Source organism: Hyperoodon ampullatus (assembly GCF_949752795.1).
Source record: "Hyperoodon ampullatus genome assembly, chromosome: 17".
Classification (NCBI taxonomy): Eukaryota; Metazoa; Chordata; class Mammalia; order Artiodactyla; family Ziphiidae; genus Hyperoodon; species Hyperoodon ampullatus.
Genome location: NC_136930.1, coordinates 14,463,218 through 14,486,269, shown reverse-complemented (window position 1 = coordinate 14,486,269; position 23,052 = coordinate 14,463,218). Strand labels below are relative to the sequence as shown.

Genomic DNA, 23,052 nt, shown 5'->3' with positions numbered 1-23,052 from the left:
ACCCTTTCTTTATGGAGCAGGTTGAAACTTCCTAGATGATAACTTGGATGAATAAAGTTGCTCTCTTTTTGCTTTTCTTCATCTCTCAGGTGTAGAAGGAGCATCAGTGACTTTTCTCCCCACCTAATGCTGCCCCCATTGGCCTGACCACCATGGGAATTGTCCTGATGTCCTTAGCACTTACAGTCTGACCTTCTTTCTCATCCCTTTTCTACTTCATACTTTGACTACAAAAATCAGAGTCTTAGACTAGACCTCCGTTAAGTTAAGTGTGCACTGAAGCTCTTCCAGATCGATCCCTCTAAAGAGGCATTTGTGGGTTTTATAGATTGTGCATATCCTGAATTTCAGCTCCAGCTGTAAAACTGTTCAGTGTTAACACAGACATGACTGAGCACCCACTGTGTGCCAGCCAGTGCATAAAAAGACTTCTCCTGTAGCCAAAGGCAGCAACGCTGTGAACGGGACAGATGTGGAAACAGATCAGTCATCTCACAGCGCCAGGGTCAGGGGGAGATAGGCACCAGGCATCACAGAAACAGAGGAAGGGGTTTAGCTTGATTGTTGTGAGCTTCTGGAACAGTGATGGGGTCTTCACAGAGAATGGGTGGAAGGGTATCTTGTGCAGATGGAACAGTCAGAAAATACTTGAAATTATTAATACTTGAAATTCGGGGAGAGAGAGAATAAATATTGCCAGGGCGTAAGCGAGGGCTGTTGGGAGATGAGTTCTGCTGTGCTGGTAAACAGGATAATGATTTGCAAGACAGAATATTTACATGACTTAGCCCAAAGTCTTCTTAAGGATTTTAGAAACAACTTTTCATATAATTTCCATATTTTAACCTGTTTATTGGAAACTTTACATGCTTCTGTGGTATAATTTTGTTGGCATTGCTTGAGTTAACATACATAGTTGAGAGAAATGAAACATTTTTAGTTTGGTCCTTTGAGAGGCTGCCCTTAAATTTTCTGAATGAGTGCTGAATTCGAACTTCACCTCACTTCTCATTTCTCTCACCTATTGATTTTTTTTTCTACCTTCATGTGGTCTCAGTCTTACCTTTCAGCCTTCTAAGCAAATTATGATTCCTCCATTTCCTCATTCAGATAACTCCTAAAACCTTAGATAGCAGCGCCCAGTGAATTAGATTTAACTTGAAATAAGCAGTTCGCATATTTTATTTTGCCCTCATCTCTTACTAGTCACTGCTAGAGAAGATGCAAGCAGAGACCCCTGTGCTCACACTGGAGAATGAATGAATCCTGACAGCCGAGGTTTAATGACATGTGCTTGTTGCCTTTCAGTTGATTCACTTGCAGTACTTCCAAAGCCGTATTTCCATGGATTTAAACAAGATTCTTTTCACTGTTGATGTGGTTTACTGTGTATCTGATTTTTTTTTTTTTCCTTCCATGGTCTGTCTTTAAACTTAAGCTCCTACCTCATAGACATATTTAGATTATGTACAAGAAGGAGATTCTGGACAAATTGTTACATACATGCATGGCTTACTACGAAACATTATCCACTGTCTGTTTTACCTATCAATACACTGAGTATTGATAGGTAGTACTGAAGTGGAGTACTAAATAAAATGGTACACTGGTAATAGCAGAGTCGGTGATAGTTCTTTCAGACAAAAGCATCTTCTAGCCAGTTATACCCAGAATCTTTGCTGGTTACTGTTTTCTCTCTTGATCCGTGCAGTACATTAATTTTCAAAGTAGGGCCTGCATATTTCAAACTTGTGGCATGGTGGTTGGTTCTGTGTAAGCAGTCATGCCTCACCATTGATGAAAACGAAAGCAGGCACACTGCTTTCTCCGAAGCAGAGAGTGTGGGGATTTTGCTGGGTGGAGGTAGCCTTGAGATTGGTTCATTTTGCCATTTCTTGGTGCTGAAGGGAAACCATGATGTGGTAATGCCAAGCTCAGTGTCAGAAAGAGAGGGAGGTGCCTTGGAGCTGAGATTCCTCCCACTCCCAAAGAAAGTGCAGCTGTGCGTCTTTAATATGCACGGCAGGAGATTTCAGCAGCCCGATGATATATAGTGCATTAATGTTGAAAAGATAAACACATTTGGAGAGCACAGGAAGGGCCCTGTGTTTTTATGTTAGCAGAATGCTTCCTAATGAATAAGAATGTGCTGCTGGCTTCACAGAGCCAGATGGCAGCTTTTCTAATTTTAGTTGGGTGCAGATGCATAATTCTCTGGTTTTACCTTCCAGAACCTTTGAGATGCTGCATCACTTTCCCTGTAATATTTCATCTGTAGTGCTTGGCCAGAAACTGCCTGTCGTCGTCTCAGTGACTTCTTTGCTCTGCGTGGGTCCCAGTGCTGCTGGGTTTGACAGTCACTTCACCTGAAATCATCCAGCTCCTAAATGCAGGAAAGGGTGGAAATTGTGGATGTATTCCCACTAGAGTCTTAAAATTTGTTGTGGAGGTGATTAGACTTGTGTTTGACATCAGTCTACTGAAAAATTGATAGGTATCTGGGTGAGTGATTTTACTCATTTTGGAGCAGTGGACTTAATTATAAAACCCGCATAAAGTCTCAGGTTCCATTTTAGTTCCATTTTAGTCTATAAAAGCAACTCGCCTCATGCTTGACCAAACATCAAAACAACTTTTGAACTCTTACCTGTTACACGTCAGGGAGGTCTAAACATGGGCAGTGTTAAAATTTTTTCCACGTATAGATGTAAATACCCTGTGGCTTATCTTTCTTTTTTATCTTTCAGTTGATGTATTTTTCAGAGTAAATGATTGATATTTGTTCAAATTCTGACTTTTTAAAGATAAACTAATTTCCACAAGTTTTCCATGGCCTCTTCAGATAATTGTTTTAAAGAGAAGGAAAAGAAAGAGGATAAACCTCTTTAATCATGGCCATATCACCCTGTCCCTCCAACGGGCAGACATTAAACAGCATTTAGGTTTCTAAGTCATTGGTGGTCGGTCGCCACCACTGCTGCTGAAATTAGAACAATTACGTGGCTGTCCCCTGAGCCCTGACTGGCATCCCTGTGAGGATGCAGGACTCTTGTTTCTGGTCACAGGGCAGAAAGGCCCTGTGAGTGTATGTTCTCAGTTCACCTGCCTTCTAATATTATAAGACCTTCTAATATTATAAGATTCACTAAGTTACCAAAAATCAATAAATGATGTTCTTCTAGAACATGTAAAGGTCTTTAAAAAAAAAAAACACTTTATACTTTAAAAGTAGCTAAGTATACTTTTTTTTTTTGGCCATACTTCGCAGCCCGTGGGATCTTACTTCCCCGACCAGCGATAGACCCCGGGCCCTCGGCAGTGAGAGCGCCAAGTCCTAACCACTGGACCACCAGGGAATTCCCTAAGTGTACTTTTTTAAAGAATAAATAAATTTTTGGCTAGAATCGCAGTTTCTGATTTGTTTCTATTCTCACCAGGAAACTTACATTTTACTTTTCTATGTATCTTTAAATCACTTAAATATCTAGAGATTAAACACTTCCCTAGTTGCCTTTCCTTGTGTTCTGAGAGAAAACACAAATAATAACTACTTATAAAGAAAAGCATATGGCCTATAATATTAACGATTTTCCCCCAGTTTGTGGTATGATTCATCTTAACACGGTCCCTGAAGAGATGGGGTTTGTTCTTTGCTCTGAAACTGGAAATGTAATTAATTGGTATTGGATTTCTGGAGCACAGGCAAATGGGGGAAGGGACCAGATGGGACTGCTCGAGCAGGAGGGAGGGGGCCCTAGGAGAGAGATGACAGGGCATCCTTGGCCAGTCTCTCCAGTCAAAGCTTTGCATTTGTAAAGCTGGGCTGTTTAAAAGATCAGAGCTATTTCTTGGTATTTTTGTCTTTTGGGAAGTGAGGAAGAAAAGGACAGAATTACTGTTTTCATTGTTATTCTCCTAGGTCATATTTTTTATCTAAAAAGAATAACTTTAATGGTCAAAGTGCAGGAGGAAGAAATGGAAGTCAGGGCATGGGGGAGAAATCTTTTTGTAGGCTCTGAAAATTAAATTTTATCATCTCTTTTTTCGATTTAAAAGTTCCATCTGTAATAATGAGATTTCATAAGGTTTTGATCATTTGAAATTCCGGGATGATCTTTCAGTAAACTGTTGAGTTTACTGAAGGATATTTTTATGGTTAATGGATGCAAAATATAGAAAAGTAAATATAATTTGTGACCGCTGAGAAAACTGCCTAATTTTAAAATATTAAATAGTATGTTTTAGTACAGTAATGCTGTTCTTACAGAAGTATAAATATATCTAAGGATTTAAGCTTATTTATATCTGGAACATAAAAATAGCATACTCATTCTTGAAATGCTCCATCAAAATACCAGTGTATGTCCGGTTAACATAACAGTATATCTCAGAGGAGTTCTTTTCTTCCTCCTATTTAATTTCAAAGCCCAAATGAACATTGTACAGAGGTAGTACTGCATGAAAAGTACCCAAATAATATAAATTCATGGCCAGTTTAATATAGATTCCAATTACATTGGTAAAGCCATATTTCTGGGTATTTTCTATCACTTCATATTATTGATGTTCTAATACTGAGAAATAGCCAAAGCACAAATCTAATACAGAATTGAATAATAGATGACAAATTAGCAGGAAAATGCATATATACAAACACTTAGTGAGGATGGCCGTGAAGGGCCCTAAATTCTTCACCCTGTTTTCTTATTTATTTACTCTGTGAGTCGTGAACATTTCCCAGTCTCTTAGTAAATATATGAATAGTGTTGTATAAATATTGAACATTTTAAAAGTTCTCTTGCAAATAATCAATGGGTCTCACCTGGAGTTTTCTTTCCAGCACACATTCCACAATTTCAGATTGACCTTGGGAAACATTTTTGTTGTTTTCATTTTGAGTCAGATTCCTAGAATTCCAGTTTAGACGATCTCTTTGCCATGATTCCATAATACTGGTTTCAAAGGCCAGGCTGAGATTTGCTCGGGGAGGGATGCCGCACGTCCATTGCTTTTGCCATGTGCTCGCAAATCCTGCAGAATCCAATTCGACTACCATGGATGTGAAGCATTTTCAGCCATGTCCAGCCTTTTTTACCCCTTCTGTGAACTTAGTTAGTTCCTCACAGTTCAGCCCTCACTTCTCAATTGGCTCAGCTGTCAGTGCTTTGCCCCTGCAGCTGGATGTAAGCTCTCAGCCCACGAGGACCCTTCACTCCATCTGCACACCACAAACCTGAGTGAGACACATAGCAAGACATCCAGACACGTGGACAGTGTAACTGGGCGATTTCCCCGTGCCAGCCCCGCATTCTCTGTGACTGCTTGTTAGCTGCCACTTTTCTCCTTTTGAAGATTTTTCAGTTGAATGTTAATAAAGAGGAAAAAAGGACATGTTTTATTATTACAGTTTTTCAGGGTGATAATTATTTTTGTCCAGGCTTTAGAGCCCGAACACGTTTTATTCCCTCTACGTCATCTCTTACATTAAATTTTAGGCCCTTGCCCTAAATTATACCTGATCTGTAGATTCCTAAAGATGAGAGAAAATGCTATGCAGATACAATCTCATTCTTCATATTTTCTTTTTCTTTTTTCTTTTTTCTTTTTTTTTTTTTTTGGCCGTGCCACGCAGCATGCGGAACTTCCCCACCCCGGGATCAAACCCACACCCCCTGCATTGGGAGCACGGAGTCCTAACCACTGGGCCACCAGGGAAGTCCCTCATTCTGATGTTCCGATAAAAGTCAAAAATTCAGTGCCTGAACACATCGCTAGAATATTTAGAATACCCTGACCTGAAAGTTTATCAGTGTTTAGGACCCTGCATGATGGAGTTTTCCAAGTTTGAATCTTTTTAATTCCACAAAATATTAATTAATGAATTCAGGAAACTTTGGGGTCTTCAGAATGATGATCAGACCCTCAAACTGCCAACATCTCACAAAGTATATTGATTGTCTTTTAAAGACTTGGGAAATATACATACGACACAAGAACGTAATGTATAGCTCAAGGAGTATGGCCAATATTTTATAATAACTTTAAGTGGAGTGTAATCTATAAAAATATTGAATCACTATGTTGTACACCTGAAAGTGATGTAATATTGTAAATCAGCTATAATTTTTTTTTTAAAGAAAGGATTCAGGGCTTCCCTAGTGGCGCAGTGGTTGGGAGTCCGCCTGCCGATACAGGGGACGCAGGTTCGTGCCCCGGTCCGGGAAGATCCCACATGCCGTGGAGTGGCTGGGCCCGTGGGCCATGGCCGCTGAGCCTACGCGTCCGGAGCCTGTGCTCCATAACGGGAGAGGCCACAGCAGTGAGAGGCCTGCGTACCGCAAAAAACAAACAAAAAAAACAACAAAAAAGAAAGGACTCAGAAATGGGTTATACATTGTTATTTTGTATTTATTTTGCCATAAAATGAGGCATTAATATAGACACCACAGAAAACCATAATTTATTACTATTGTGATATCAGAATCTCATATGACAGATAGCCTAATGTTTTCCGGTGATCAGTGATAGGTATGGGGCTGCCTTTGTGATTAGCTTTTGCCTCCTATCTCACTCCACCTCACCTTAATTTAAATTAAGTCCATTCTTTTTTAAAATTTTTATTTATTTTTGGCTGCATTGGGTCTTTGTTGCTGCGTGCGGACTTTCTGTAGTTGCAGCGAGTGGGGGCTACTCTTCATTGCGGTGCGCGGGCTTCTCATTGCAGTGGCTTGTCTTTGTTGCGGAGCACGGGCTCTAGGCATGCAGGCTTCAGTGGTTGTGGCTTGCGGGCTCTAGAGCGCAGGCTCAGTAGTTGTGGCGCACGGGCTTAGTTGCTCCGCGGCATGTGGGATCTTCCTGGACCAGGGCTCGAACCCATGTCCCCTGCATTGGCAGGTGGATTCTTAACCACTGCACCACCAGGGAAGTCCCAGTCCTTTCTTTAAGAAGAATAACACCACCTGTTGTTACAGTGGAAGGATTGGAAGGACCTGGGAGCCTGCAGGAATGTGAGATTCCTTGAAAGTTAATGACTGAGGCAAGACAAGATGATTCATCATTTAAGCCCAGTTCTCCTCAGGAGACCCTTTCCCCATATTGCTCACCCCTGCACCTGGAGGGCCAGTGGGCCTGAAAGGGAAAATCAGTTCCTTTCCCCACCACCCTCGATTCTAGTTGCCCCTGCATTCCCGGGGGTCAGTGCCAGCAGTGGGTCTGGTCTCGTCAGTCAGCAACCAAATATTCAGTAAAAACCTACTCTGACGTAGGGATGGTGCTGGCCACTGAGGATACACCAAGGATACCCCTTTCGTGAAACCCCTGGTGGGGATAGTATACTGTTTCCTGGGCTGGGGTTCTCACTGCAGGAGGGGAGGAGAAATGATACCTTCCAAGAAGATGTAGCAGAATCTTGTGCAAAGAAGGCCTTTCAATCTGCAGGTTCTGATAGACCTTCTCTGGGGAGGTCTTCTCAGGCACACCATCCCACTTTGAGAGTCACTGCTGCCACCAAAGATGCTGATGGGAGCACGATGCCCCTGTGAATGATTAGGAGGCCAAGGAAAGGCTGAGAATTACTCAGTCTGCAGGGTGTTAGCACGTGGTTCCTACACCCCAAATGCAGACAAAAAGTAAATAAATGAGAATGCAGTAGGACCGCGTACATTTATAATTTCTGTTCCATGGGTTTTAAGATTCAGTATTAAGGAACCTCAGGGATCCTTAGGCCTGAAGCCTGCACAGACCCCCGACAGCGCAGGGCTGTTAAATTAGAGGAAGAGTAGATGAAGCAGCAGCTGATGGTGCCAGTCCTGTCCCCGGACTCGTGTGGGAAAGTGAGCAGACCCTGAAAAGAAATGTACAGCCTTACAGAGTGACTAGCAGAAGCGGGGGTCGGGGCGTGGGGGTCTGCCCCACGTGCGTTTACTTGGTGGTGAGAAAGGTTCTGGGAAGATGGGGCGGGGGGAGAGGATGGGGAGAACATGTGTGGTAATTGTCTGAAGAACCTGAGGTGCCGCCTGCCTCAGTTAAGACTGGCTGAGGAACTGGGCTGAGACCAAGCCAGCAGTAAGGTAGGGGACCTACAGTCAAGAGCTAGGGAGGGCAGCAAGGAAAGAAATGAAGTGAGGCCTAACCGATCCTCACGTGCTGAGTTATAAAGGCTATCAGACGAGTTACATCTCTGTTTATAGCTGGTCACAATTATTCAGATCTAAGCAGGTGAATCAGGAACGTCACAGAGTCATTGAGAAAACAGATACTCTCTGCTTTTAAATTCTGCATTTGGAACTAAGTAAGGGAGAGCTAATAAATGACATACAGACACTACTATGCATAAAATAGGTAGCTAATGAGAACCTACTGCATAGCGCAGGGAACTCTACTCAGTGCTCTGTGGTGACCTAAATGGGAAGGAAATCCAGAAAAGGGGATATGTGTATACTTACAGGTGATTCACTTTGCTGTACAGCAGAAACTAACACAACTTTGTAAAGCAACTATACTCCAATTAAAAAAAAAAAAAAAAAGACAGATAGGGGGACTTCCCTGGTGGTCCAGCGGCTAAGACTTCGCGCTCCCAATGCGGAGGGCCCGGGTTCGATCCCTGGTCAGGGAACTAGATCCCACATGCCACAACGAAGATCCCGCATGCCGCAGCTAAGACCCAGAGCAGCTAAATAAATAAATAAATAAATAAATATTTTTTAAAATAAAAATGAATTTTAAAAATTAAAAAAAAGATTTTTTAAAAAAGACAGCTATGCTAGTAGTAAGTTACATCTGTAAACTCCTTTCTGGTTTTTAAAGTGTGTTTTACATATCATCCCATTTACTCTCGCCGTGATGCGAGAAGGCAGGTACTAAGGCCTTAAAAAGTTGAAATGACGTGCTCTGACTTGTACTAAGTGGCTGAGCTTAGACTTGAACTACACAGGCCTTCTTCCCTTTTCCGCTGATAAATATGCATGTGGATGTTTTCCATCCGGGAGCAGCAAGATTTGGAGGGCCTGTGTAATTCCCAAGTACTTTCTAGGTTCCCAGGTACAAACTAAACGTGACAGGTTTTCAAAATACTGTGTAAAATCTTCTGTTATGCAAAAAAAGGAAGCCGAGTCTACTAAGTTCATGAAAGCAAGTTGACTCTGAGTACTAAATGGATTTATACTTTTCTTTACTTGCATTTAATTACAATGATAACATGCAGTGTAAACAAGGGTATAATTTATTCAGGACAAATAACTGACGCGTTGTTTTGTGTCGTTTCCTAGCAAGTTGTTGGGATGTATCTGTTGTGCTTTAAACTTTTCTTGGTGTTCTTGAAATAACCCGTTTGCATATATATATTGATGACTGTGCATCTGTTTCCTCCATGAGACTTTTCCATGATGGACCGTCTTCCCAGGCCTCGTAGGGAGACGTTTTAATCCACACCTCTGGACTAGATAAAAGGGCAGCCGTTGAAATTCTCCGAGTGCTTGATAGGGCGCCGCTCTCTCTGCCTTACCTCGTCAAGCACCTTCCACCAGACGGGGGCCAGTCTTTCTGGTTACTTTAAGTGTGAAGGCGACAAGAGGTGGGACAGTACAAGAGCCAGGGGAGTGTCACGTGGGAGCAGCCTCAGTGGTCAGGACGCGTTTTTATTCCTTCTTCAAATGCATCTTTGATTTCTTTCCCGAAGCCTGAACAACAGGCCCCGGGTCATCCCAGCTCGGCGAATCTCTGCAGGCGGCACTAATTGTGCCGCGGTATAGAGCAGTTTTGCAATCTAGAGAAAAAATGCTTGTCAGGGACTGGCATGAAACCCCTAAACTCATTTTATCGGCAGCATGAAAGGGGCTGAGCCACAGGTTCTGGAGGGGAAAAGTTAATGTTCCGGCTCCGGCTTCCAGCAGCTTCTCCTGTGCAGTGGTGGTGGGGATGTACTCTAACTTTTTTATAGCTGGTTCTGATTCCACTGGAGATTTCTGAAACCGTTACAATAAAAATGTTTCTGTGTCACTCTGTCCTTGAAATAGCACTGCCGTTGAATTCACACTTGTGTTTGTTGCAGAGAAAGCAGCAGCCGCCAACATAGATGAAGTGCAGAAGTCAGACGTGTCATCTACCGGGCAGGGTGTCATCGACAAGGATGCACTAGGGCCTATGATGCTTGAGGTAGTGCACCCTCATTTTGGTTCTGTATTTTACAATGTTGTTTATCCGTTATTCCATTTAATTTTCAAGTGAATGTAATTTAAGGAGAATCCACACTTAATTTTCACTCTTAAAGTTGAAGTACTGCTGACCTCTTGAGCTTACTATTAATAATATGTATCTAGATTTTACTCCGGACTCCAGCTTATATACGTTTCAAATTGATAATACAGAATTAAATTAAGTGGATTAGAATACAAATTTGACCAACTTTAACTGTCAGTTGAGCATTCATTTTGGAAAACCGTGTTCACAAGTGCTGTTAAATTCTGTGATATTGTTGTGGTTTGAAACGTTCCCAGAATTCTTAGATTTTCATATATGCGTGTACATATGCCTATATATACAGGTTAAAATTTGAGGACCAAAAGGAGGTTTACTCGGGACTTCCCTGGCAGTCCACTGGTTAAGACTCTGCGCTTCCACCGCAGGGGGCACAGGTTCCATCCCTGGTCAGGGAACTAAGGTCCCGCATGCCCCATGGTGCGGCCAAAAAATTTTTTAAAAAGGAGGTTTACGCTTTTTATTTATGTTACTTCAACTAGTTTATTGATTTCATAAAGACGAAAATTGAAGGAATAGGCAGAACTCGTAAGTGTAATGGTTTGTCGTAACTGCCTTTTCTTTATCAACTTTAGGAAGTTTTATGACCGGACTACTATCTAGAATTTGTAAAGTCCCGCTTCCTTACTTTATTAACCGGTACAGTATTAAACACCAAGTCCTTTGCTGTACCTATTCCAGAATTAAAATTTAAGATGTAGGCTATGGTAAGATGAGGGAAAAACTGTCAGTGAATATATAACAAGAAGCAGAGGCACTCTGAGACATAAATGATGTCAGTTCTCAGGATGATTTACTCCGCTGATGATATGATGAGATTGACAATTACCGCATGGCCAGAAGCTCTGCAGCATTGCCACTGTAGAATCGCTTAACTTGCAGCAGCTGCACGTATATAAGAAACTAGGATTTTTAAAGCAGAGATAACCAATAATTGCCCCTTTTTTTGTGGTTGGTGCGTAAGATGATTTTTATTTTTAGAAAATCTAATTCTGTGAAAATCTACCATATAATCGGAGGGTGGGGGGACACAGAAGAAATGTAAAGCTTGTCTGACCCGGTCTTTACATTTAGAAATGACAGAATTCATTCCTTGGGTCTGACCTTGCTGGCCAAAAGACTTTAAATGACCCCACATTGGCCCTTGCGTATATCTCTTTTATCACTGGCTTGAAAACATTTAACCACAATTTTTAGAGGAAAAAGCAAAAACACTTAACCTGATTTTCCAGAATTCACAAGGCAGTGGAAGGCCAGAGAGTGCCACTTCCCACTTGGTTCTTAGAAGCAGATGAGAAAACTCTTAACTAGGTGGACTGTTTATTTAGAATTAGATGAAAGAACTAGAAACAAAATTCATTTGGAAATGATGGTAATCTAAAGTTTTACAATTAGGAAATGCCCATATATCTGTGCTTATTCCTTATATGGGGGAAAATTAAAGTAGGGTGGAAACTCTTGGGGAGATTTTTGAGGCTTCTAAAAAGAAATGCTTTCAGTAACCACAAGGCTATGACTCAAGCCTTTTGAGAGTAAGTTCGCTAATTGCAGAAATCAGATTGCTAGATATCAGTGGACCTTATCTCGTAAGATCAAATAAATCCACATTTTCACTGTTTCAAAATAGCCTTCTGAGAATTCAGTGCATTGAGCGAGCACCTGTTCAGCAGGACTTCAGTGCTAAATGTGTGAGAGGTAACGCTTTGAATCTAGAGACTTAAGGTTTGAATTTGCATCTTTATCCCTGTTTGCATGTAATAATCTAAACGGAGAAAACTTGTTCCCGTTGAGCCGTTCTAGGCATAGATGCACACTCATGCTTACATCATAGCATAGTGGTTGCTAGGCAACAAAACCAAATGTCAGCTTTTTTCATCAGAGCATATCATAGTGAGCTTTAAAAAAACAAACAGTTTTATAAGATGAAAGAATTTCATCTTTCAGTTCTATTATGCCACAGTCAGTCTTTTTAGCATGGTACAAAGCAGCAGGAAACTACATGCACTTCCAAAAGTGAACAATAGGTAATATAATTATGACAATCCCTGTTGAATGTGTATTTAAGCAGTGAGTTTAAAAGGACATTTGGTATATAACTAACCAAGTGACTTCCTGTCCTACACACACACACACACACACACACACACACACTCACACTCACACAGGGTTTCCAACAGTTGATACCAACCTATCGTGGAAGGCTGTTTACACATAGTCTTTCTTTGCCCTGCATATTGTTTACACCATTGGGAAAACCTGACTGAACATTTAAGAAAAACTTAAAACCAAATGGTGTTTTTTTTAATATATATTTTTAAGAGCTTTTCATTGGTGCCTTATGGTCAGTTCTAATTTGAGAGAGCGCTTAGTTTTGTCATGAAAATAGAATTAAAGATGGAATATATTCAAAGAAAGCTCACAAAATAGGAGCCTGCTAAATAATAACTTAAGGAAAAAACAAACTGGAGAAAAAGTAAACACTTTATGCCCCATTCATACACTTTGTTATACTGGTGTGTCCATGTAACATTCGTGTTAAAATAGTAGTAACTACACAGCATGAAGAAACTGGCATGAACTGGGTGGTCCACGTGGTCCTGGTCCAAGGACTGCCTGATCAGTATCAAGGCTCTTCTAGTCCTGTCACTCCCCTGATCCATGAAACAGCTCTGACAAGTGAGGATCCAAAAGAAAAAGGAGGAGGAACCAAGAGAAACTCACTGAGTTCCCGGCCTTTGCATCACCCAGGCGACCATGATAGGAAGATGGGCTGGGTAAATACTGGAGAACACTGTGCTGCTTGGTAGTTGAAAGTATGGGCTTTGGAGTCACATCCACCTGGATTTGCATCCCAGCTGACTCATTGCAAGAGCTTGGGCAAATCCCTTAACCTCTTTGAGTCTCAGTTTTTTTCCTCCTCTGTGAATTGGAAAAGGGAAAACATTCCTTCCAGAATTGTAAATATTAAAGCGACACTATGTGTTTAAGGCTCAGTAAACGTGTCTATGTCTATTATTATCCTCTTTATTTCCTGAAATGATCCTAGGTCCTTCATCTCCTTCCCTAATCTGTTTTGGAATGACAGCAAAGTGAGCTATGCACCCATCCCAGGAAAAATGCTACTGCTCTCTGGGTGATTTAGGAGCCTGCATCTTGACAACTTGGAGAACAAGTAATAGAGCCAGGCATGATCAGTTACCTTTCCAGTCCTCACTGTTACAGACCTAAACCTCAAGGCCCTGTGTAGTCTCAGGGCAGTGCCGGCTGTATCTCAGCCTGTGGTTCCCAGGAAGACTGGTTTGTCACATCAGAGTCACACCTCCCAGACCCTTTCCCCATTTACACCAAACAGTAAAGGATTGGCGTTCCTTAAAAGGTCTGAGATCACCTTCGATTCTTTTCGCTTAAGCCTTGGAAGCTTTAAAGGTAGTAAAATTTTCTGATTTTTTTCCTTGGCATTTATCCTTAAACTGAGGGAAAATTATCAATGACCTCTCCTTCCCATTGTATTCCATGAGGAACTGTACAAAAAAAATGACTCTGTATTGGATCACTAGCATAAAAGTTGTTCTCGGCCCTACGGAGTACATCAGTCTCATTTGGAAAATGCAGATAAATGCTTGTATACTTTTACGTGGCAGTAGTTATCTCCTGATGAATTAGCAGAGTGAGTGTCATTTAGTTTGTGACAAGAAACCCTGATGTAGGCTCTCTCCCACTTACTAAGATGGACTCATTTCAGCAAGGGAAAATGTGTTCCTTGTTTCTGAATGATAGGAGTCGTGCAAGAGAGCACACTCTTCTCCCCACACGTGAATTTTGTCTCCCTTAAAGGGGCCACTCCCTTCTTAGCAGTCGGATGTGATTTTATGCTGCCTCCTTTCTAACACAATTTGTGCCTCTTCCCTTAGGCCCTTGATGGGTTCTTCTTTGTAGTGAACCTGGAAGGCAACGTTGTGTTTGTTTCAGAGAATGTGACACAGTACCTAAGGTATAACCAGGAAGAGCTGATGAACAAAAGCGTATATAGCATCCTGCATGTTGGGGACCACACTGAATTCGTCAAAAACCTGCTGCCAAAGTCCATAGGTAAATGAGTGTCTTCTGGGTCTCTCCTCAGCCGCTGCCCACACGCACAGTGTCTTGGCTAGAGGGCAGAACACAGAACTATATTCTGTCCGCTGGGGATAAGAGTAACTGGGTAATTTTTTTAGAGATGCTTGTGTTAACTGTGGAAGCTTCGAGGTCAGGCAGAAGAGCACATCTGTAGATACTGGTCTTGAATGAATGATCGTTTTGACCCTATATTTCAAGTAAGTAAAAATAATGCAGATGGAGAGTAGGCACACGGCAACTGTTTTGTTGGGATTTATTTGGTTGTTTTTTAAGAAGCCGCCGATGGCCTCCCGCCCAATCCAGTGCCCGTCAGCTCTGCTTTTTCCGTGACAACCTAAGACGCAGAAGGTCACGCGGAGCTTGAGATTCAGTTTATTTTGAGTCCTGCTGGTGAAGGGTATGATGTGGGTGTATACGACATGCTAAAAATAAAACGCTGAGGAACAAGTGGCGTGTGGAGGTTCGAATGCTCCCAGCCTGGGAGCCCGAAATGGGCTCTGGGGCTTCACAGACTCCTCAGTGGCTCTGCGGGTGGCAAGGCTCCCCCCAACCTCGCCCCTCCACGCCCACTCCCTGCTTCCCCTTCCTGTCGTCCTCATCTCGACCTGGAGATGCTATCCGGGAGTGTCCGTGATTCCGAAGGGCCATACTTTAAAGCGGGTGATGCACAGCGTGGGCCCACCTCAGTGGCTGCTCTGGAGCATTGCCGTTCCCACTTACTAGGTGGCTCTTTTTTTATATTCTCACTTAAGCTGATGATGCTGAGAACGTCTTCATGGGTAAAAAGAAGTGCATATTTTAGTAGAGAATAAGGTCAAGTCCTGAGTTAGCAAGTATTTCTGTTCCTTTTCTTAAAACTGTTCATGCTAGCTGGTCTCATTGTTACCACGGTAAATAGGAAAAGGTCCTTTCATATTCCATTGTGGCTAGCTTTTCTTTGTTCAAAGTGACTGCAACAGTAATACAAGGTATACGACTGTGAACTACTACTCTATTCCTGTGAGGTTCTTCTATTACATTCTCTAGTAAATGAACAAGAAAATGGGATGTTTCATTTCAAGTAACTAGTATTTTCAAATCTCTTCAGTAATTTTATGACCTCCTCAGCAGACCTATACTTATTAGTTCACTATTATTAATTCATTTGTCTAAAGAGCTCTTTGCCTTACTTTATATTGTACTTTTTTATACTTTCAACTTACGTATTAACCTGAGTTAATAAGAACTTTTTTCTTTGATTACTCTATGTAGTCTTCATTATGTAAGTAAGCTTTTAAGAATGCTGATGGTAAAATAAACTTCTCAAATGTCTGTATAAAGCTAGCTATGGTTCCTCCTTGTAAAACAGTCTCCTGTAGTTCACTTGATATTTCCTTTTTCTATCTAGGGTTTGTTTCCTTCTTTCTTCCTCTACAGCCCAGTGCTTGTGGGGTTAGCATTGTGTTCACCTAGGTGTCCTTTTAAGCGTTTTCTAACTAGTGACTTTTTGAGAGTGCATTTGCTTGTCTTACGGCTGGCCCTTTTTTCTGAGTCCCCTCTTTCATCGTCCTGCTGGTCCTAATATCTTTTAGATAAAACACAAGCGACAGTAAAGAAAAGGGCACCGAAGTGAGAAGTAGGGTCGGTTCTGACTCCAGCTCTTTAGAAGCTGAATGTTTCTTTGCACATCAGTTTTCTCGTCTGTAGATGAGGAGGCTGATCTGGTGATCTGTAAACACCCTTAAATTCTCAAAATCAGTCATTATTTTATTTCTCTCTTTGATTTCTCTAATGCATCTTCCCCCCAAAAAAGAGGGCTTTCTTCTCTTTCATCTTTTTCTTGAATTAATATATATGTTTCTAAGTATTGACACTAAAATAGAAGACATGTGAAGTAGTATTTCATTGAAAAGAAATGACATTAGCAGTGTATCCTCAAGATCATCCCAGTCTTATGAAGAAATATGCATGAAGCAAAAAAAAACCAAAAACCTACAGCCAAGTTACAGAATATACAGTAAAATTTCAGTTAAGTTTTAGGAAAGAAAGGTCAGTAAGAAGAGGCAGTGTGGGATGCCTAGAGCAGTTGGTTAAGTATCTAAAGGATCTCAGCCTTAGAGCAGGAGTACATGTGGATGGGAGACATAGAGGCAGCCTGACCTCTTAGACAAGGTAGCAGGTGCAAGGATATCCACGTGGGACTGGGTATGGAAGGTGATGGCGGGGAGGCTTGTGCTGGGCAGCGTGAAAGATCTGGTTAGATGGGTAAGAGGGGGCTGGGCAGTAATCAGGGCCTGCACTTGAAGGGAAAGAGTCATGTGAAGAGTAAGAAGTGTGTAAAAGACATTTGGAATTCCCAAGAATTAACCCACTAATTTTTCCCCTTTAGATTTTGAAATTACTTAGAAAAGTATAAAAGTAAAAGTAAGATAACCATATGTTTCCTACATCGTTCTGATAATTAGGCAGAAGCCAGTCTGACGCTAGTTTCTTTACACTGTCGGGTTGCTTTTGCCTTTTGCTCAGTGAACGGGGGAGCTTGGTCTGGCGAACCTCCCAGGCGGAACAGCCATACTTTCAATTGTCGGATGCTGGTAAAACCTTTACCTGATTCAGAAGAGGAAGGTCATGAAAACCAGGAAGCACATCAGAAATATGAAACTATGCAGTGCTTTGCTGTCTCTCAACCAAAGTCCATCAAAGAAGAAGGAGAAGGTAGGGGCCACATCTCTGGGATATGTTACATCATGTATTCCTGTGCTACTTCTTTCACACTTAATAACCTGAAATTAGAGGCCACACAAAGAAAAATGTAGAGGCAGTTTCTTTGTTCTTTTCACCTACTTAATAATTGAATTTATCACAAAAATTGTTGTCTTTAAAACAGCACGATCCAGTAGAATTTGCTGTGATGATGGCAGTGTTACATGTCTTCAGTGTCCAACACAGCCGCCACTAGTTACATGTGGCTACTGAGCATTTGAAATATCAGTAATGCAGTTGGGGGACCAAACTGTCTGTTTTATTAAGTTTTCATTTAAATAGCCCCGTGTGGCCAGTAGCTACCCTGCTGGCGCACGTCCACTAGCGTTGAACCTCTCGGGGATCCTAGGCTCCTCTGAATGTCTACAGCAAGCTCCGAGCCACGCCCTAGAAAAACACACATGGTACAAATAACATTTTTCGTATACTTCCAAGGGATTAATGGATTTCATATGGTTTGTCTGTGGATGCTGCGTCCAGGGTAGGAGAGGATGGAGACAGGAGTGGGGAGAAGGGCTCCAAACTGTAAGCGCACAGGCTCTCCCCTTTAAAGAGATGCTGGTGTAGTGTCCACCCCCTATGCCCTCCGAGCAAGCCACTCCACACCGCTGAGTGTCACTGTCGGTGACATGGGACAGTGCTGAAGAGCGCCTTCTGCGTGTGTAGCAGACGGGGAAGAGCTGAGGCCCGTCAGTCCGTGGAAACATGGTGGGCTTTGTAATCAGGCAGGCCAGCCCCTAAATCAGCTCTGGCTTTGGGCAACCTTCTCGACTCTGAACATCCGTGTACTCTCTTAACCAGTGAAGTCAACCATTCCAGTATCACAGCGTAATAAGGATTAAATGAACATGCCTGAGCCATGATTGGCATTCAATACTAGATATTTAATCCTCTTTAAAAAAAATATGTAAGTAATTTTTAATTTAAATTTTATTGGAAAGGAAGTTAATAGAGCTGTCACAGATGATACATCGTTTTCAAAATTAAATTTTTACATAGATATGGAATGTCAAGCGATTTTATTCTCCTGTATGCCACAGAGTAAGTGTTGCTAATACATCCATCTGTGATAATATTCTAAAGGCGTATTCTACAGCTGAGCTGACTCATGATTTTGTGCTGTATATTTATTTAAACATTTTTGTACATTTAAAATCTGATTCCGCATGTTTCCACAGTGTAGCCTAAGAGTCGGGTTTCTGAGGCATGGTGCGCTCACGTTCAAATCCTGGCTTCCCCAAAGTTTTGTGTGATGTTGGGCAAGTTACTGAAACTCCGTGCTTTGGTTTCTCCTCTGTTAAATGGAGATAATGCTAGTATCTGCCTCATAGAGTTGTTAAGAGGATTAAATGAATCAGTAGCCTATAAAGCAGCTAGAAAGGTGTCTGTCTCATAGTAAGTGCTCAAAAATTTAGCTTTTATTAATGTTGAGGACAAGGATTACATTTATTTTTGTGATACTCACTATTACTGGATATATTTAAAGAACTTCTTTCCCGAATTTAAAGGTGAACAATCATAAATCAGCGACATAAGATATGAAGAGACTTTTTAAATCAACCTTTTCCCCAGCATGTTTGAAGTTGAAAGGGCTTGCAGTGTGCTCTGCATGTTACAAGATAAAACACATCCTCCCTGTTCTCCAGAAGTGAACACAGATACATAAAACAGTTGAAGTGGGGTAAGGAATAAATGCTTTAGAGCTGTGTGAGAACCTAGCCATGGCCAAGACTCTAAACTTGGCACACACTGCATTTTCTAGGATTTGTTCTCCGAATCTGAGTCTAGACTCTGTTTATATACTTCATTTTAAATTGCATATTGCCATTGTAGGAGCATTGACATAGTTGGGTAGAAGGTATATCTAGTTTTCCTGTATCTTGGTGAACCTAAAACTCAAGGAGCAGACAGACCCTTGACAGAGTATCTATCAGCTTTTAGTTTTCATCATTTGTGTGCTTTCTTTATGAATTCAGCTGGCTGTTACTGTCAGCCAGTTCATAAGAAAGGATTCCATTCTTTTCCACCACTGGGGAGATGGTTTCAGATGGTTCACTCTAGTATGGTGGATGTGCTTTTATCACGTGTGTCGTGTGGCCTCAGCGGTTTATCCTCAGCTCCCCGAGCTCATCCGCCCCCAGCTGCTTCCCACTTCAGGGGAGGAGCGGAGGTACATAGTGTTTCGTCGCTCTCTCCCTTATTGATCTACAAGGTTGTGCTGTCAGAAATGCATTTGATCTTGTTTGAAACACTAAAAAAGCCTGATATGATAACCATCAATGTATGTGATTGAAGATTTGCAGTCCTGCTTGATTTGTGTGGCTAGAAGAGTCCCCATGAAGGAGAGACCAGTTCTTCCCTCATCAGAAAGTTTCACTACTCGCCAAGATCTCCAAGGTAAATTTTCTTGCCAAAGAACTCCTTCTAGAATACCTGCATGTTTGTAAATGCAAGGAATGGGTCTAGAAAACTATGAAGAAGCTGGCAGTAGTGGCTGCTGCTGGGGCAGAAGCCTGGAGGAGCTGGACCCGGGGGCCGGGGGGACACTTCTCTTCACTGTCTACCCTTTCGGTCCATGCACGTGTGCTCCCTATTCCAAATAAATAATTTTTTACCTTTTTAAGATGTACTTATTTCTGTAAAGAATAGATCATTGTGTAGGTATAATGCTTGCCGTTATTTACTAGGCAAGATCACGTCCCTGGACACGAGCACCATGCGGGCAGCCATGAAGCCGGGCTGGGAGGACCTGGTGAGGAGGTGCATCCAGAAGTTCCACGCGCAGCACGAAGGGGAGTCTGTGTCTTACGCCAAGAGGCATCACCACGAAGGTAACCATCGCTAAACGGTACTTTTCTTGAAGTTCATCCTGCTAAATTACTGCTTTTTATGAGAGCTTTCTCGGAAACAGTGATTCCTGAATCCACCTCCGGGGACCTGGATCCGGTGACTCTTTGGGTGCATATGTACTCGCATCATCTTGCCCAGAATTGTCGCCGTCTGAAGGGAAATTGAATAGGAGAACCTGTAAGGCTAAGAGTGTGATGAAGGAAATCGAATTGGGCATGATAATCTCACAAAGACAGATGAAAGGAAAGGGAAAGAGATCATTGTCTTTGATGCTACGGCTTCTAGATGTGTAAAACAACGTACTGAGGTCCCCTCTAATAGCAAAAGAAATACCATCTGAATCATAAGGACACTGTGGAAATAATAATGAAAGGAAATTTGCAAGAGCAGGTGAATTCCTGTTAGAGGCGCCAGTGGGATCCCAAGCCCTCCTTCCAGATGACGACCACTGAAGACTGCCCAGATGTTTCCAGAAAGAGATGAAGTGACTTGTCTGAGGTCGCACAGTTAGTTAATAGGACACCTGGAACTAAGCCCAAGACTCAGCCCTCCTTGAGCACCTGCCCTTTGCCTGGCATTGTCCCTCTTTCCGTGAGCCCCTTGATCGCCACAGCCCACCTAGGAAGTGGGCATTTGACTCTTGTGCTGTCAGTGGGGAGCTGACACAGGTGACATGGCCTCGGAAGCCTTCGATTAGAAAGTGTCAGCTCCTGGGGCTTCCCTGGTGTCACAGTGGTTAAGACTCTGCGCTCCCAATGCAGGGGGCCCGGGTTTGATCCCTGGTCACGGAACTAGATCCCACATGCACGCCGCAACTAAGAGTTTGCATGCCACAACTAAGGAGCCCATGTACTGCAACTCAGGAGCCCATGAGCCGCAACTAAGCAGCCCACCTGCCGCAACTAAGACCCAGTGCAACCAAATAAATAAATAAATTCTTTTTTTTTTTTTTTTAAGTGTCAGCTCCGGAGCTGGAGCTGCGGCCCGTCCTGTCCATCACTTCACCACCGCGCTGCTCCCATGGTTCTTTCTGCAGCATCACTTTTTCTCAAGTGCATTCTGGGTTTTTGTTAAATTGGTGAGAACAAAGAAAAAATTCCTTTCTTTAGCAGGACTCCATGGGGGAGGGAGACACTTTTTCCTTCTGGTCTTCTGACTCTCCTCTCGTGGACCCTGCATGTCCTGGCAGGGGCACTTGGTTATGGGCGTGGATTCTATGGGGGCCACGCTGCCTGTGAGGGACAGGGGCCCTGTGCCTTATAACTCAGTTTGGCAAATCGTCTGCATTTTTGCAGAAAAAATTTGTAACTCATTATTGAAAATCAAGTTTTAGTTGGTCATCTTCCGTTTAACGTGCATCCATGACCTTGGCATTTACCAAGAGTGTTTGTATGTTTAAACTTTATGCTTTTAAGACTGATTATGAAAAGGTACAAGTCATGGTAAATGACCTCTCTTTCCATTCCCTTATTTTTCCCTCATCTTATTCATCCTGTTTATCTTCTTCATCCTTATTTCGTAGAAATAAATAAGCACATAATCCAACAATTTGTGTCTTCCAGCATTTTTCTGTAAGTGGGAAAGAGTAAGAGGAAATGAAGATGCTACCTTTGACACAATTCAATAATTAACCTGCCATTTCACTAGATCTGGTTTAAAATAAAAAGAATAGTAACAAAGAATAAGAAATCTCCATCAGCAGCCGTGTTCAGCATCCTTGGGCCCTGAGTAGCAATGCCCCACATTTAATCCCGTGGCTTCGTGATTCCTTACAAAAGGGTTTACGCAGATGTACTAGGCACTATGCTAGGACCCAATGAAAGGAAGCTCCGCAGTGTATAAAATACATTTCATCCAAATGTGTGAAGTAAGATTGAAGGTAATCATTTGCATTGAATAAAAATCTGCTGGAAGGCTTTGTTTACATGGAGGAGCTTCCTGAATGTGTTCAGGGGCTTGCTGACACAAATCTACTCAACAGAGGTGTTTGATATAGACCAAATGGAAATGGAAAATCTTGAGGGATCACAGCCAAGGTCGGATAAAATTCTGAAATTATAAGCCATTGGAAATATTGGTCCTATTATAAAAATGGTATTTATGCCACCTTTTAGTGGCATACTTGGTGTACAAAGCAAGATACATGTATGTACAGTAATTCATTTCCAGTACTGCCACTTCCGAGTAATCATGCAGCAGTTGGTGGCAGAAAGTAATACCTAAATACTGCATGTCCCTAAGTACCTGGAACTGCAGGGGTGTTCATCAGGGAAATTGCTCAAAGTGAAATTTTACCCAAAAATCTGAATCCCCATTGTGTGTCAGCACCTACCTCTGTCTGACTGTCTGTCTGTCTGTCTGTCTGTCTGTCTGTCTCTCTCTCTCTCTCTGTCTCTCATGGTAATTTTGTGGAATGATGAATGTGCTTGGCCACTTTGGGACTAACTAGTCAGCCCGCAAAATTTGTGCTGAGGATCATGTGGTAGAAAATGGTAGCCTTCTTAAAATGGTTTAGAAGGTAACTAAACTGTATGGCTCCTTTTTTTCTGAATTGAAGTGTTCTTTTTTAATATGCAGTATTTGACAGTTTTAAAATAGATCAATCTGAAATTTTAAGAGAAATTATTTTAACCTAGTGTTATATTTTCTGCTCTAGTCTTGAAAATGAAAACGCCTCTTTATCCAGACATTAAACCAATTCCATGTCACTAAGATTTGTACTTTTATTATTTCAGTTTTCTGTTTAGCCTTTTTTTCTCTGAAAAGATTCCTGTGATTGTTTATCTTTTACTTCCTGTTATCCTGACCACAGAAATAATACTTCTTACACACCAAGAAACAGAATTGGGGAATAGTAGTGTGAGATAATGGAGTAAACAGTACGTCACCTCAAGATGAATATTTGGAGAATATATTCAATGGCATAAGTTTTACTGTAACACTTACTACTGTATTAGTTTGAAGAGAAATTAAAGGCAAATTGTACCCTGTAGAGGTATCATGTTTATGCATTGCATTGTTTCCTAACATTTTAGACAAATCATTGTAAAGCTTGTTTTGAGCTAATAAATTGTTTATACTCTGTTTTGC

At 41.8% G+C, this 23,052-nt stretch overlaps 1 protein-coding gene across 1 annotated transcript in view; it reads left to right on the top strand.

The window, feature by feature from the left end:
- Positions 1 to 23,052, top strand: part of NCOA2 (nuclear receptor coactivator 2) — a gene marked incomplete at its 3' end in the record, with an annotated part of 153,156 nt that overhangs the window by 80,398 nt on the left and 49,706 nt on the right. The window contains exons 4-8 of the mRNA XM_079722133.1: positions 10,049 to 10,152; positions 14,166 to 14,343; positions 16,876 to 17,064; positions 19,408 to 19,509; positions 19,800 to 19,943. Coding sequence (XP_079578259.1) covers positions 10,049 to 10,152; positions 14,166 to 14,343; positions 16,876 to 17,064; positions 19,408 to 19,509; positions 19,800 to 19,943 — 717 coding nt within the window. The remainder of the gene's footprint in view (positions 1 to 10,048; positions 10,153 to 14,165; positions 14,344 to 16,875; positions 17,065 to 19,407; positions 19,510 to 19,799; positions 19,944 to 23,052) is intronic.